The sequence below is a fragment of the Perissodus microlepis genome, chromosome 3, assembly GCF_051167445.1.
Source record: "Perissodus microlepis isolate ML-2025 ecotype Zambia chromosome 3, ASM5116744v1, whole genome shotgun sequence".
NCBI classification, from domain to species: domain Eukaryota; kingdom Metazoa; phylum Chordata; class Actinopteri; order Cichliformes; family Cichlidae; genus Perissodus; species Perissodus microlepis.
Genome location: NC_140463.1, coordinates 34,648,581 through 34,664,285, shown reverse-complemented (window position 1 = coordinate 34,664,285; position 15,705 = coordinate 34,648,581). Strand labels below are relative to the sequence as shown.

General features: G+C 40.6%; 3 protein-coding genes across 3 annotated transcripts; 2 read left to right on the top strand and 1 right to left on the bottom strand.

Annotated features, from left to right (window-relative positions):
• The first annotated feature begins 2,978 nt into the window (after positions 1-2,978).
• LOC146391317 (uncharacterized) lies at positions 2,979-7,713 on the top strand. Its single transcript, XM_084924186.1, has 5 exons — positions 2,979-5,882; positions 5,976-6,074; positions 6,199-6,410; positions 6,845-6,908; positions 7,416-7,713. Exons 2-5 carry the CDS (start codon positions 5,976-5,978, stop codon positions 7,452-7,454), a joined length of 414 nt encoding a protein of 137 aa, XP_084780312.1. The 5' UTR covers positions 2,979-5,882; the 3' UTR covers positions 7,455-7,713.
• Positions 7,675-12,244, bottom strand: phf23b (PHD finger protein 23b). Its single transcript, XM_084924181.1, has 5 exons — positions 11,705-12,244; positions 10,409-10,440; positions 10,206-10,298; positions 9,472-10,087; positions 7,675-9,360 (listed from the first exon to the last, which is right to left on the bottom strand). The coding sequence occupies exons 1-5, from the start codon at positions 11,730-11,732 to the stop codon at positions 9,167-9,169; spliced, it is 963 nt and encodes a 320-aa protein (XP_084780307.1). The 5' UTR covers positions 11,733-12,244; the 3' UTR covers positions 7,675-9,166.
• A 160-nt stretch (positions 12,245-12,404) lies between these two features.
• elp5 (elongator acetyltransferase complex subunit 5) lies at positions 12,405-15,435 on the top strand. Its single transcript, XM_084924182.1, has 8 exons — positions 12,405-12,686; positions 12,767-12,827; positions 12,925-13,002; positions 13,743-13,954; positions 14,346-14,521; positions 14,605-14,700; positions 14,794-14,894; positions 15,005-15,435. Exons 1-8 carry the CDS (start codon positions 12,632-12,634, stop codon positions 15,111-15,113), a joined length of 888 nt encoding a protein of 295 aa, XP_084780308.1. The 5' UTR covers positions 12,405-12,631; the 3' UTR covers positions 15,114-15,435.
• Positions 15,436-15,705: the final 270 nt, after the last annotated feature.

The window sequence follows — 15,705 nt, the reverse complement described above, 5'->3', positions numbered from 1 at the left end:
GCTAATTTTACCTAACACTAGGTAACTGTTTACTTTATATTCTCTAAATAGCACAAAAGCAAATGACAATGTTAACAACATAGGACTAAATAAATAATAATAGATAATTTCAATTAATTTAGACCAAAATTAAGATGCATATTTAACTGTCTTTCAAAATGAATATTAAAAGAGTACAATGTGATAGGAGCTGAATTATTAGCATCAATTGTCTGTTTAAACTAATTTTACACAATGTGGCATCCACTAGATGACAAAGTTAATATCTAAGTTTAACTAAGTGGCATAGGTCCTATCTGCCTCTGCTGTGTGTTCAGTGTCAAAAGTGTGTGAAAGGTGAAGAAATCACCTGAAAGAAAAACCAAAAAAATCCCCAAGAAAGTTGAGAAACAACAAAGGTTTGAATGTGATGCACACTGTGGCCTTCTGAATGGTGAAGAAATTTACTGACTAAAAAAGAAGACGTCTTTTGTCTTGTCTCGTTCCCCTCACCTCAACCAGTCAAGGTCGCCCTTTCCCGGGCCCAGTTCTGGCTTCTTCCTGTTAAAAGGATTTTTTTCCTCCCCACTGTCACCAAGTGCTGCTCACATGGGAACATCTGATTGTTGGGGTTTTCTTTCTAACATTGTAGGTTTATTTAATGTTTACTTTTTCATAAAAAGTGCATTGAGGCGACCTTTGTGAATTGGTGCATACATAACATTGAATTGAATTTACTTAACAGGTTTAGTGGAAGATGTGGCAGATTGCCATCTTAAAGGTCTCTACATTGTTATCTTAGATACAGATATAATGAGAGTTATGTTGGACTGATGTATTTGTCAGCGTACAAGAAACTCACATAACCATAAATCCTAATATCCACCCATACTTGATGTTTGCTAAATGAATCTGCCCCCAATGATCAAAAGTACAGGGTGGGCCATTTATATGGATACACCGTAATAACATGGGAATGGTTGGTGATATTAAAGTCCTGTCGGTGGCACATTAGTATATGTGAGGGGGCAAACTCCTCATGATGGGTGGTGACCATGGTGGCCATTTAGAAGTCGGCCATCTTGGATACAACTTTTGTTTTTTCAATAGGAAGAGGGCCATGTGACACATCAAACTTATTGGTAATGTCACAAGAAAAAAAATGGTGTGCTTGGTATCAACGTAACTTTATTCTTTCATGAGTTATTTACAAGTTTCTCTTTGTTCACAGCCATTGACATGTCGAAGAGGTTAACACGTGAGGAGCGGATCAAAATTGTGTTGATATCTGGTGAACGCAGTAACCGGGTCATTGCAGCAGATTTCAATGCAAGACACCCTACGAGACCACCCATCTCCCATGCTGTGACATTACCAATAAGTTTGATGTGTCACATGGCCCTCTTCCTATTGAAAAAACAAAAGTTGTATCCAAGATGGCCAACTTCTAAATGGCCACCATGGTCACCACCAATCTTCAAGAGTTTACCTCCTCACGTATACTAATGTGCCACAAACAGGACTTTAATATCACCAACCATTCCCATTTTATTACGGTGTATCCATATAAATGGCCCACCCTGTACAATTAATCCAGCTTTAAGAACAATGTAAAAATAAACTTAAACTCAAAATATAATGTTTAAAACTAACTTGTTCTTCTTATTGAGCATTTTCCAATGCTATATTTTTGCTTTTCAAACATAGCAAGAAGTTAAAAAAATAGCAATAACTTAATTCAAAACATTACGTAAGGGGAAATTTGAGTATTCATAGAAGCAAGGAAGGATTAGCAGTGAAATGTAGGCTACTTGAACCAAAAATCAAAATAGTCATACTTATATAAGCAGAATGGAAACTTTCAGTTAAATTATTAAATTAAGATTAATTCTAAGATTCAGTAATGGGTAAACACCAATTTTACATTGGTAAGATCTTGTACTGCTGCTGCTATATATAAGCTGATGCAAAACGTTGGACTTTATGGGGCAACTAAAGTGTCCTAAAAAAATGAACAAAAATAAACATATGAGTAGTTTGTATAAAAGTAGAAATAGAAATGGCTCCCATCAGCAGCTCAGTGTGGTTTGTTTTGGCTGTCTCACCTTGTACTAGCTCACAGTAAACTCGACATATGTCTTTTGTCTCTGTTACGCAACTGATACGTTGCTCATTTTGATATTTCTGCTCATCTCTCTTTGTGTGAAAACACAAACACAAATAGCTGAACTTACATTGCATTTCAATGCAGATTCAATCGGAGAAAAATACAGCTATATATATATATATATATATTTATTTATTTTTTAATTTATTATTATTTATTTATTTATTTTTCTCATTAATATTTTTTGTGAATGAGGATAGTCTCTGCGAGTCTATATTTGGGACCTGCTGCAATGCCTGATACTTATAGGGAAAAAAGACGGGGCGGAGTGTGTCAGCTCATACACACAGTTAGAGAGAGAGAGAGGGCCATACACAGGACACATACTACCAATCACTGCACTGTGCAAAATTGTGAAGCCTCCACTTATTTCTAGTATTTTGCTACCAATGAGCCAGACATAGAAGACCACTAAATTTTTTTTAAAAGTTTCCAGGCTTTCTGGAGATTTTTCTTTGCTCATCGGTTGCTTTTTCACTCATTTCCAACCCAGTTCTTGTACCTGTCATGCTTTAGGGCTGCGTTTCAGCCAGTGGTGTTGGAGATCTTGTATAAATTAATAGAATTATGGAGGTAGAAGAGTGCCATCAGATTATGGTTGACCATGCAGTACCATTTCCAAGGAGTTTGATTGGCGACAAGTTCATTATTCAGCATGATAATGATCCCAAACACACTGCCAATGCACTGGATAGAAAAACACACAATGACAATTTTGTGTGTGCAAATTTTACTGTGTGCATTGTGATTTATGTGATCTGGTTTATTTGCTTTATTGATTGATTGATTTTTTTATTTTTTGAGAATAGAAAATCAGCAATACTCAATAAACATTAAGCTATTAAACATGATTAAATGTGCCCACTGGTCAGCTTTTAAGCCAGCCAGCTGCTAGGCATCACTACTCTCCTCTCAGTCTCAAAATGAAAAAGCATTAAATTTAGGCTCAGATCAAGTGCAAGTAGTCGTATCGTAGCACATCTTTAAAAACCGAAGATGCAGGAGCATTTGTTTGGCTTAATCCTAGCCTTTAGCCTCTAACCAATCCTCTCTACTGAAACCTGTAACCTCTTAAACACGAGAGCCAACAAAATGTCCTAATATCTGAAAGATGGTCCTCACGCTTACATCTTCGGGAGGACATTTGGTCCTGTGTTGTAACAAAAGGACACGTACAGTCGCACACCCAGCTCGAGGCTCCTAATGAGGCCTGTCCCCGATAATGGGGGTAATCAGTGCAGCCTATCTGGCCTCTGCCCGTGCTGACATGCTGCCAGCCTTGTCGTGGCTTATTTATACATGACTGATCTATCAACACTGGCTCTATGTTTGGTGAGCCTCAGTGTCCCAAAATAGAAATAATTAGGACAGGGCGGAAAAAGAGGAAAAGTGAAAACGTGTCTCAAAGCGCATACCCTTCGAGTAGACCCCCACCGGCCCCACCCGATCCTCTGCCAATCTCTATCCATCCCGGCTACACTGTCTCTCCTGTGTTTTGTTTTCTGCAGCAGGCCGGCGGGAGGAAGACGGGTGGAGAGGGCTGTCTGTGTGGTCTCAGTGGGGTGGTGATTTGAAGTCGGGCGAAGCAGAGTGCTTTAGATTACCACACACACTGATGCTATCTCTGATTGCTGTGGATGGGTCCTTTTCTTTGGGGATTTACGACACAAAAACAAGCTGACTTACACAAATACTTTAATTAATTAGTAAACTTACTACAGTTTTCATTGGTCAGTAATTATTAATGATCGATTAGGTAATCTAGATACACTTATTTACTGCAAAATGCATTTAAATGGGTTTCTGTAATAACTGAGCAAGTTATGTGTTCACTGGGTGGATGCTAAACAGATAGCGGTTTCCAGCAGAGAGCAAAAGGAGTACAGCATATTTTGTTCTTATCAGAGAGAGAATGAACCTTCATTTGAGATGCTATTTGTCATCTGATGTTTGCACGGTGCAGCAAAAGTCTTTTAATCTTTCAACTCTTTCAAAATAAGTTCCCTGTATGCTGAAGTCTGATAACTATAGGCTGCATAAAGGAACTTGTTTGAAGAAAATGAAGTCTGTAGAAACCTGACAGAATAATGCAGCTGAAATAACAAAAGCTGAGTTTTCGATGTCTGTAGCTGAATTCACTGCACGGGCTTAGGAGCACCTCTGAATACCATGTTCAAAGAATATAGTTGCTTTACACACAAATGTTAAAACAGTCTCCACAAACAGCAGTGTCTTTACTGGGCCTGAGTTCCTTTAAGGCGAGGTGGAAAAGTTGTCTTTTAAAATGGTGAGTAAAAAATTGTGTTGTTGTTTTTCAAACATTCACAGATGCTGTATGCTCAAGCTGTTTTTATATCGACCCGCGGTTCAAAATACAGCATCTGCAATGGTATGGCGGTACATCAGTGCACATGGCACATCTGAACAATATGTGCAGGTTTAGGAGGAACATCTGATGCCACCCAAATGACTTTTTCCTTTTCAAGGAAGCCCTTGCTTAATTCAGTAAGAGAATGCCAACACAAAGATGGAGTGAGATGTTGCTACACCCACTCTCCGACCACAGTGTGACCGTACTTGGCTTCAGGACTTCGGGTGAGCAGTGGAGATGTTCGGGGCCCTGAATATTGAACCGTCAGTGGATCTGTCAGTGGAATTCGTCGTTGTTGGTGCTGTTTGAATCCAGTTTGAATCAACACATTGTTTGGATTCCTCCATCAGATGACGCAGAGGACATTCAAATGACTCCAGCTGTGGTCAGTGGTTTTGGATCCTGACCAGCCTCTGCTCCACTTAACGCACATGCAGCTGAAGACTTTGTCTAACACCTGTTTGAGCTCCACTGCCACGAGGACAGATAGAGAAAAACTTTACTACCTCATACCACAATACCTGCATTGATTTTACATTTAAGCTCTTCATTGTATCACACTGAGATTCTGAGCTTTTCGCTTTTTTGTATTTTCTTAACTGAGCTCCTTGTTTAGTGTAATTTTGTTTTTTGAGCTATTTTCTTCTGTGACAGCCGTGACATAGTAGTAAATAAAGTATGTGTTATCTTATGTTAAGCTATCTTATCCTAAAAAAAACTGGGTGGTAAATCGACATGCTTGCATTTGCAGATCACTTCACGGTTCGTAACTCCACCTAAATCTCTGCTTTTGTAAAAACCGGGCTGACGAGCATTCAATGTGATGCAGTATAAAGAGTATAAAGATGTTGTTTTCACTCATGCTTCTCAGCTTCATGCCTGCATAAATGACATGGGAGGATGTAAAGCCTGAGGGTATGCATTACTCCGGGCGAGCTTGTAAACTAAGTGGTCTTATCATACTCTCATCTGTCCGCAGCAGCAATAATGAAAGCGGAGGAGGGCGTGGTGGGGCCGAAGCCATGTGTGTGTGTAGCTGTATGTAAGTGTGTCAGGGCATGTTGTCTGAACCTGAAATCTCTTAAGGTTTTGACAATAATGATTGACAATAATGATGTTAAGGAAGCGAGGCGGCAGGTTTAATTGGCATGTCTGAAGTCACATAGTCTCTCTCACACAAACACATACACACATTTAGCCTAAACAGCCCCATAATAGTCCCAAAATATAAACCCACCCTGGAAGCATGGCTACAAATACCCTCCTCTCCACACTGGTCAGCAGAGAGGGAACCGCACAGAGACGCACAGTTGGACCCGAGACAGCTTAGAGTCGAAATCCAAAGAGAAAACCAGAGATTTTAAGGTGAGCAAAGGGTTTGTTTTCAGATTCATTTTGTTGTGTGACTGCACCCTTACAGGGAATCAAGACTCACAATCTCTCTTTTGCGCTGTTCAGATGCTTGGCTCTAGATGGATGCTGCCCTTCCTGGCTCTTTACCTGCTGCTGGAGGAGATATCTGCTGCTGTCATACCAAGCAGATCCAGAAACAAGAGGGTAAGCCCTCTTTTTTTTTTCTTAACAGACATTAAATTTATTACCACTTTCGGACAAGCAATTTAAACAGCTACTGGCATTTAATCCTTTGCCATCTTATTGAATGATCTGATTACGTCCTCAGGAGGTCACCTTACTGGACCAAGAAGTCTTTTCCCACCTGTTCGATCACTTGGACATGAGCGACCTCTCTGTGGGTGACGCAGGGGGGATGGTGGGAGATGTGGACAATGGCTCCTTTCAGTCAGAGACTTTCATCGCCCCGACAGAACACCTTCCCGCCCAGCGGCAGCACCCGAACCAGCACCAGCATAACCGGAAAGCCAATGCGAAGAGGTTAGGACAAATGGCTCTAGATATTTGTCGAACAGTTGGTTATTCAGCCACACGTGATAGAGAAAAGGTGTAAATAGTGCAAATTAGCTGTAAATACAGCAACTATGTGCTTATGCAGCTTATATAAACTGACAAGTTATGATTTATGGGGATGATTGTTACTTATATTAGATGTATTAATCCTATGATGTAATTTACAACAAAGGACACTCATAAATTTGGAGTCAAGTAGATGAAGATGAATATCTTAACGCTTTTGAAGATTTTTAGCTCTTGGCCAAAATACATGTAATGTTAAAGTTTTATGTATTCTGATGTAAAAATGAGAAGATCAAATGATGAGTCCGGAGCCAAATGATGTCTTTTGATTTGATGCTTGCACGTCTTTGATTCCCTGATGTTGTGTTGAATTCTGACTGCTTTCCTCTCTACAGGAGGAAGGCCGCTCCTCTGGACCCCATCGGCGGCTTTCAAATATCCAGCTTCAGAACCCGAATGGTGAGCGACAAATGACACTTATCCCCATTTCCCCTGCATCGCAGTGACATTTAAATGCCACAAGCTCAACACACTCGCACTGTTGATACATAAAGTATACGCGTGGGCCTGAAACATCGATGGCTTTAGCTGTAAACAGAAGTTATTATTCAGATTATTTTTAGCAGACTGCAAAGTAAAAAATATTCAAACAGAACTATATGATGTCCCATTCAGTGCAAAGAAAGCAATCTATTCCTAAACTTGTATTCTATGAACAAAAATATCTAATAAATAGTTTAAAATATACATAAATACATATATATGTATGTGTGCATGTGCTTGAGTCATTATTGCTTGAATGTCCTATTTGTATAAGCAGTTATCATCTTTCATGGCTTGTGTAAGTTTTCTATGACACTGGTAGCCATTTCTAGCCATACTACAACAATGCTTCAGCATTAATAATTTAAAAACCTTGCACTTGTCTAATATGAAGAACTGAGCATTTATATATTTGTTTTGCAGGATGAACCAGACCTCCACAGGGAAGATTATCAGAACTAGAAAGCCTGCTAAATATTACGCATGAACTTTTGTATAACTTGGCATTTATTCAGTATCTGTGCCATACTAACGAGTGAGATTCCTGCCAGCTGTCGCCCTCTGCTGGTAGAAGACAAAACCTGACAAACACTGCTGTGTGCCAACACCTAACAAACTGTGATATGTAACTGTTTGTTTTTTGTGTGTCATTTTATTAAAGAAAATTAAAAAACTCGACCAGCATGTTCCCAAAGACTTTTATTTTTCAAGCTACAATTAAAGGAAAAAAACCAAAACAATATCAGACTGCAGAAAATATAGAATTTGCTTGAGTATTCTCTCTTCACTTTCACATATGTACAGTTGTCAAAGAACAGGATATGTACACAGAATTTTAAGTTGTACGGAGAATGCAACTGCTACTGGAGACTTACCATGACTCTCCCACGAACAAAAGAAAAAACGCACATGGTAAAACCAAACAACATAAACAAAATGACAACCTAGACAGCCTCAACTTGTTTTCTGTACACTACAACTTTGTTCTCGATGTGAGACAATCATATGTCCTTTTTCTGATGCGGGGTGCATCTCTAATCACCCCCTTCCTCAGAAAGCCTAGAAATAAAAAATACATATATATATATATATTTTTTTTAAACAACCATTCATAAACGAGCCTCAGAGCTACTTTGACATCGTAAAGCACGGCAACAAACCAGTCGTCTTACAGCAACGTTCCCCCCCGCCCCGATATCAGATGATTTAAATACAAAAAAACCCCAAACAAACACATAAGTAAAAACTGACTCACGGTTAATGGCTAACCGATTAATAAGCCGGACTGTGAGAAACACTAAGCACGCTGTCATGAATGCACATGACCAAGTCCGGTTTTAATTAGCTGTAGCTCATCTTAGCCCCGCCCCCAATTTTCAAAAAAAAAAAAAAAAAAAGGGCGGGGGTGTATTTAGGTTTTAAAAGTGCACTGCTGAAAGGATAGTTTGAGTACAACTAGATGCATATGAAGATGCAAAGTGATAAATCTTATCCGAGTCAATGAATTGAAACTTCTTATTTCAGGAGGCTTAAAGACAACCCAAGAAGAAGCTCAACACAAACTACCAGAGTACGATCGAAACCAAAACGAACTGCCCGTCTGGCATTATGACGTGCGTATAAAGTAATAACGGGAGTGACATTATCCACCTCTTAACTGACAATGTAAGCTGGGCTTCCCTCTCCCCAACTCTGCATGTGTTGGGAATGATTGGACCAAGCTCAGGGTGGTACTCCGGAGACCAAAGGAGAAGGTTTTCACTAATTTGTCAATATGCGCAAGAAATAATTTACAAGTCAAAAGTGGACCTTCAGTCAATATGAGAACTATTGAGAAAAAAAAAAAAAAAAAAAAGTATATGCACACCACCAGAACTATAATACTAAAGCCAATCAATGCTGACGTCAATTAAGAACTTAAAAATGATTTGGAACTGTCAATATTGCCTTTTTTTTCCAGTTCTTCACAGTAGCAAAAGGGGGAACGAAAACTAGACGTGAGGGATAAATAAGAATGGTTGTGATTGTCGAAAGAAATCCAACAAACTGACTTTACAGTTGCCCTCCAGGTGATAGTTTAGGCTGTTTTGGCTGTAGGCATCAAAGAAAGTTAAGTGTCAGACGACAGCAAAAACAGATCAAACGCTCCTTTTCCTCTCCAGTCCTGCTCAGCTTTAAGTGTCTTTTTTGTGTCCCGACCGCCTCAAGTCCCTGCACTTGTGGCAGTAAAAGATGTCGGGAACGTTTGACTTCTTGATCTTTGCGCATGACAAGTGCACCCATATGCCGCACTGGTTGCACTCGATCATCGGCCGTCCCGCGAATGGCTTCCCGCAGTAACAGGTGATCAAGTCCCATGAATCATCCCCTGTGTGGATAAACAGACCAGAGTTACAGGGGGATTACGGTTGTGAGTTAGTTCAAAGTAAGCAACCACCAAGTAAATAACAGACAAAAGGTCAAAATTACAGTGTCTTACCCGATTCCACCATAATGTCTTCATCAGCGATCCATGTCTCACCCTCACTGGAGCTCATTTCTGCTTCCCTGATGGATTCGTCTGGCTGCACCTTCCCCATGCTCTGCATGCTCGAAGAGGAGCCCCCGTGCCCCGGCAGCTCCTCCCTGCCAGCTCGTACCTCGGAGTGCGTATTCCGTGCCTCGGAGTCAGTCTCGCTTTGAGGAGCTGAACTCTTGAGCTTCTTAGCTTTGGGCTGTTTTGAGTTCTTGCTGCGTTTGATACGGGCTCTTTTCTCACCCTCGCTGCTGCCACTATCTGCTGCTCCCATGGCAGAATCCAGTGACAGCTTTTTCAGTTTTTTATCCTTCTTGCGCTCTCCCTTAGTGCTGGCCTGGGTCTCATAAAGAGAGTCTTTAAGCTGCATCTTATCCAGCAGGGTGCTGTCAGAGTGCATGCGCCGAATACTTTTGCCCTTATTTGCTCGAGCTTTGCGGACAAATGTATGGATGGTGTGGATGTCGGAGCCCCCATCTGCCCAGGCATTGCCATTGGAGCTGCTCCCTCCACCTCCACCATCTGCTGACAACCCCGAACTGTGTGCAGAGCTGGATGATGTTGGGGACCACGAGCTTTCCTATAAAAGCAGACAAAAACATCTTCTGTCAAAACTGCAAAGTAGTCACTACATCTAATATGATACGTTAAAAAGAAAATGAGGGGGGGGGGAGAAAAAAAAAAAAGCAACAGCTCACCTCTTTTGGACTGGGGATGTAACCGGCATAAGCCAGGACAAAGCTGCAGAACTTGTTGAAGTCCTCAACAGTCCTCTTCTTCTTCTCTGGGGGCTACAGGAAACACATGTCTTTGTTTAAGAGAGTGAAGCTAACCTACACAGCCCTCCACAACAGAGGGCAGCTGAGTCAAATAAAGTGCTCAAATGATAAAAAATACTCACCAGAGGTTCCGTTTTACACGTTAACAGTGAATCTGTTGAAGAAAAAAAAAAAAAAAAAAAAAAAAACACAAAACACGTCTGTAAGTCACAAGTGACCACTTTTCAGCTGCTTAACAGCCCCTACATTACAAAGCATACCGTTGCCGAGGGAGAGAGTGGACTAATGCTAGCATTAGCTTGCTAACACGGCTCAATACCTTAATCGGGATTATAAACGATGAAGCGCATGCTGGTCTTATTTGAAAACAGTGTGTTTGTAAAAGCTACGTTAAATTAACGTCCATATTTGACTGAAGGTCAATTGAGCGAAAAAAAAAAAAAAAGACCAACTAACATCTTCAAGACAACTTCTGCGTCCTTAAACAACGCAACCGGTGTCACTTTGTGACTGCTTGAACTTCACAAAATTAGTGGGTGTGTAAAAAAATCACTCTAGAAGAAGAGTTCGTTGTTTTCACGCCAAGTTTATAAGGAAAAGTTGACTGGATTGCTAAAAACGCGTCTGTTTGCTGGACACCATGCTTTTGGTACATTTTGTGTGTATGCTAATGCTAGGTGACGTTTAGAGGGGAAGCTAACTGAATGTTATGCAGTTTGTAGCGTTAACGGTAAACGGGCAAGGGAGAGTAACTTCATTTTACTGAGCTTTTACAATGATAGTTTTGCGTGGTCGAAGGCTTAATTTGATATTTTTAAGGGTTGTCTTGTGGCTAACACCCTCTTGATCAGCTAGCAAACCAAGGTAGCTTTCTTGATACAGTAGTGGGAGGCTCCATAGCAGAGATAGCTTTGTGCTATCGGCTAATGTTAATCGGGCGTGTCGTGCTGGCTACCTTTGAAGTTTGAGCTAATGTCCAAAAAAAGGGGGTATTTTCCTGAATTATATTTGTAAGCCATGTTATCTCAACTGACACGTTAGAGAGGCTTCGGTGAGTTGGTTTGCAACCGTGGCTATGCAGCTATTAAGCTATGTGGTTCGGCGCGTTAATTAACTAGCAAGCTAACGGGAACTGTGTAATAAATGTTAACGTCAAATCTATGAACTACAATCACTGTACAAAAAGTTGGAATCACACAGTCTTCACTTTTAAAGAACTTTCACGGTAGTTTAACGACAACACGTCCGACTGTCGGTCAATAGCTAGCTGTGACATTATTACAACACACGCAACAACGACGTTAGCCGTAACTCACTTTAGCTTACTGTCCTCAAAACGACAGCTTTACGCGATGAACAGATTAACATCAAGTGAGGACTGTTTTTCGTTGGGTTTTGTTGATAGTCCATAAGCATACCTTGGTGTTCAGACATTATGTCAAGCATTGTCGCCTCGCCGACACGGCCTCGATCCGAGAAGCAGAAACAGCAGGCGAGCTAGCCGGAGAGTGGCGGCCGTCGCTCTGCGCCTTCTCCCGGCGTGGCTGCACCTTAGCACCGGGAAACTTTGGCAGCAGAAAGCCAAGTGTGTGCAGGATCGAAGATGCTGTCCTTCAAAGAAACTCCACACTTTGTCGAAGTCGTCCTTGTATTCCCTCGAGGGGGAATCCCAAACGGGGGCAAACCACCACCGACCTGTCGCCACACTATTAGCCCAACAAAATACTAATACCACCGCCGCTTGTTCTCAAATCTCCCACTCTTCGTCAGTGCACTAATCTAACCACAACAGAAGTGTAAACTTTCATTTAATTAACGCTCCGAATCACTGCAGATCCATGACGGAAACTTCCCTCGATGAAGTTTTTCGTTTCTTCGTCGTAGACATACAAAACGACCGAAGTTGGGGCTTTTTATTCCGCACGGTCCTCTTCGTGCGCGGCAGAAGCCTCTTGAGGCTGCCAGCGAAGGGTGTGCTGTAGTGTATGCTGGGTAATGTAGTTTAGTTTTCAGCCTTTCACCAAACGCGTTTACGGGCGTAAACGTTTAATAAACTACATTTTCCTTCATGAAGACGATCGAAGTCACAGGGAACTATGGGATACGAAGTTTTTTTTATTTACTCTAACCACCCCAAACATAGTAGCTAGCGAAATCTGCTGTACTTTCACTGGACAGGGAAAGCTTTATTTTCCTGCGAAACATTACTTGTAGCGACTTTAGCTACTTATAATTGTTAGCTTTAAGCTATGTCGTTCTCGTGAAGGCAAATTACTCATGTTTTCTTAAGTATTCATGTTTTAAACGGCGGTGAAGCAGAGGCACGCTAACTAGCTGATGCTACCATGTTGTCTGAACTATTGCAAGGCACTGATACTGGGGCGGTTCTTATAATACAAGGTAAATATGTGAACGTTGTCGACCATACGTATACATTGTTATCAATAATGATGACATTAATTGATGTAATACTTTCATAGATTCTTGTAGTTATTCTGGGCAGCACCTACTTAAGAGCTTCATCAGTGCCGCATTGAACAAGTATGTAACCGTGTTTCCTTGTATACCTATTGTTGCCTAAAATATGTCTAAGTTGTGTATTGGCTTAAACAGTAACTGGCCTGTGCTATGATTTTAGAGAAGAACCTGTCCACGTGCTTGGTTTTGATGTCAGTGAGGAAGAACTGAAAGCTGGATTAACAGCATCTACTCAGAGGTATTGAACTTTAATGCTGAAACAGTTATTTGATCAACAACAAATGATGTGATTTTGCTTAAAAGTTTACTTCATCTACCAAGCAAAATGCATAACAGTACCTGCTTTCAATTTTTTCCAGTGTGAGCCATTGTTACTCCGTTAAAGGAGTGTGTAATGTGTTTTTTCTAATGGCCATATACCATATATAGACTAACCAAAGACCCACACATTGGACAGCTAAATGGAAACATGATACACAAGGAAATTCTTGATGTATTTGGTGCACATGGCAGATTCTATTACAGCAGACTATTTTCTTCCTCAGAAGGCCTCGGTCCCTGCCTTCTCAGGGCAAAAACTGAGTTTTCAAAATTCTTTAAAGTTGATGTTTTAAAATTTCAGTCAATGTTTATTTTTCAGCACAGCCTGAACTTTCTCACAAAGCTTTCTTGCAATTTCTTGAAGTATTTAGGAAGGACATTCAAAGGTCTTCTTTAGATTTTGGCTGGCTTTTGTTGTGTTTGCTGTTGAGATGGTCCCACACTGCTTCAGTAATGTGGAAGTCCAAATGTGGATTCATAACTCTATCAGACCTGTTTTCACTGATTTTCAGCCAAGTTCTTGTGTAATCTGGCATACTTCAGCCCTTTCTCACTGTTTCCTTAACAATAGCTTCTTGACAGCCTTCCTTCCGCTGACACCATTTCTGGATCTTTAACACGGAATCAAATGTTCATCTTGTGCTTCTTTTACTTCAGGTTGCACTTTCACAGTGCTTATACGGACCCCCTTGGGTGGACTAATCGGTCGGCTTTTACAGTTCACCAGTTTTGTGTGGAGGAACTCACTCATCTGCTCAAACAAACATCACACCCCAAACCAGTGACTTTAGTAATCGACTCGCTGTCATGGATATTGAGACACGTGAGTCCACCTGCTGTCTGCAAGACTCTTCAGCAGCTTAAGAAAGGTGATAATGTATCTTCTGTGTCTCTGTGTGTGTGATTTAAGGTCCATGTCTTCAGTAATTTTACAGAATGGGAGGAGGTCTGACGCCCATCATCTGAGCATGCTTTTAATGCTTTGACCTTTTACCCATCTTTCCCTGAGCCTAACTGACCACAAATCGGATCGCATCAGCATTTCTGTTGTGCGATCTGCAGCGATACAAAACAAAACGTAACGTAGAAAAGATGCTCGTCTTGGCTTCACCCCCAAAAATCTATTAAGTGGTTATCTTTCTTTAAAAAGCATATTATGCATAAAAGGCTCTCTGTGTTCACAGTCCTTCACGGGTGGCTTATTTTTAGTAGGCTGTGCAGCACTTCCCCTGTTTAACGATTACGTTCTGTTTTCATTAGGGGGAGCCGTGAGAGCTGTTATTGGTCTGCTCCACGCAGATATGCACCAGAGGGGTACTGTGGGAAGCGTCTGCCACTTAGCTACTTCAGTTATCACAGTGGCACCTGGAACGAAGGGAGATGAAGCGGTGGCAAAAATAACAAAGCGATCAAAGTCGGGGAAAGTTACGCAAGATGTAAGAAGAGCTTGAACTTTAATTACTATTTTAAATTCCTACAACTTTTATGAAATATTTATTGTTCTGCTTTTTGTCATTAGGAGGAGATATTCAGCATCAAAGGGGATTTCTCAGTTACTGTAGTGAGTAAAACCAGCCATGCTGGACGCAGACAGACTGAACCAGAGGAACAGCAGGTACAGCGTAACATGTGTACAACAGCTTCACACATTATATGGATAAATAAGCAAACCTGTTATGACGTAAGTGTCCTTTTTGTGTCTGTGTAGACGGACCCAACAGCTAACTTGACCTTCAACATTCGCCTGTCTGACACAGAGCGCGAGGCCAAGGAGAAACTTGCTCTTCCCTTTGTCTTCAGCAAAGAGAAGTCAGACTTTTTTTCAGTGACCACATCTAATATATGTTGATTTTCTTTCTTTCTTTTTAAAACTTTTTTAACAAACAACCTAAAGATACAGTTCTCTTTTAATCTTGCAGGAAAACCGCTCTGCTGCAATCGGGCCCAGGTTCCGGTCGAATTCTGTATGAGCCCGATGCCAACGATGACTACGACCAGGAGGACCCTGATGATGATCTTGATGTTTAGATTTAAGGCAGGAAAATCTGCTGAAGATCCACGTTTCATCTGCTTTTTTTTGCCATTGAAGGACTGAAAAGCTTTCAATGCTTTAAACTTATTTCATGTGTGCTATCTGTTGGATATGTACAGACGTTATCATTTCACTTTTTCTAAAAATATAAACTTTATGTTGTTGTTTGTGGATAAATTATTTATTTTTTTCTGGTTGGTTATTTACAAAATAATTTATTTTTGATTTTGTGACTTTTGCACTGAAATTACTGTTTTTTTTTTCGCACTATGATTTATTGCAGTGACTGGGACAAAAATAAATGAGAGTTCACAAGTGCTTAAAGACCAAAAAAAAACCAAACAGGTTTCTCTTACAAAAAACAGTATTTATTACTTGTGTGCATCTTAAAAATCCTGGATATCTGTTCATCAGCTACATCCTCTAAACATCCTCTAGTAGGAATTAAATCAAATGCTGCTCACAACCAGAAAATGTCCTGGATATATATTGTCTCATTGGCAAAAATGATCTCAAACCAGTTGCTCTTTTGGGTACAATACTTAAATATTTTTTTAAATTTATGAGCCTTTGAGGTTGAGTTATAAT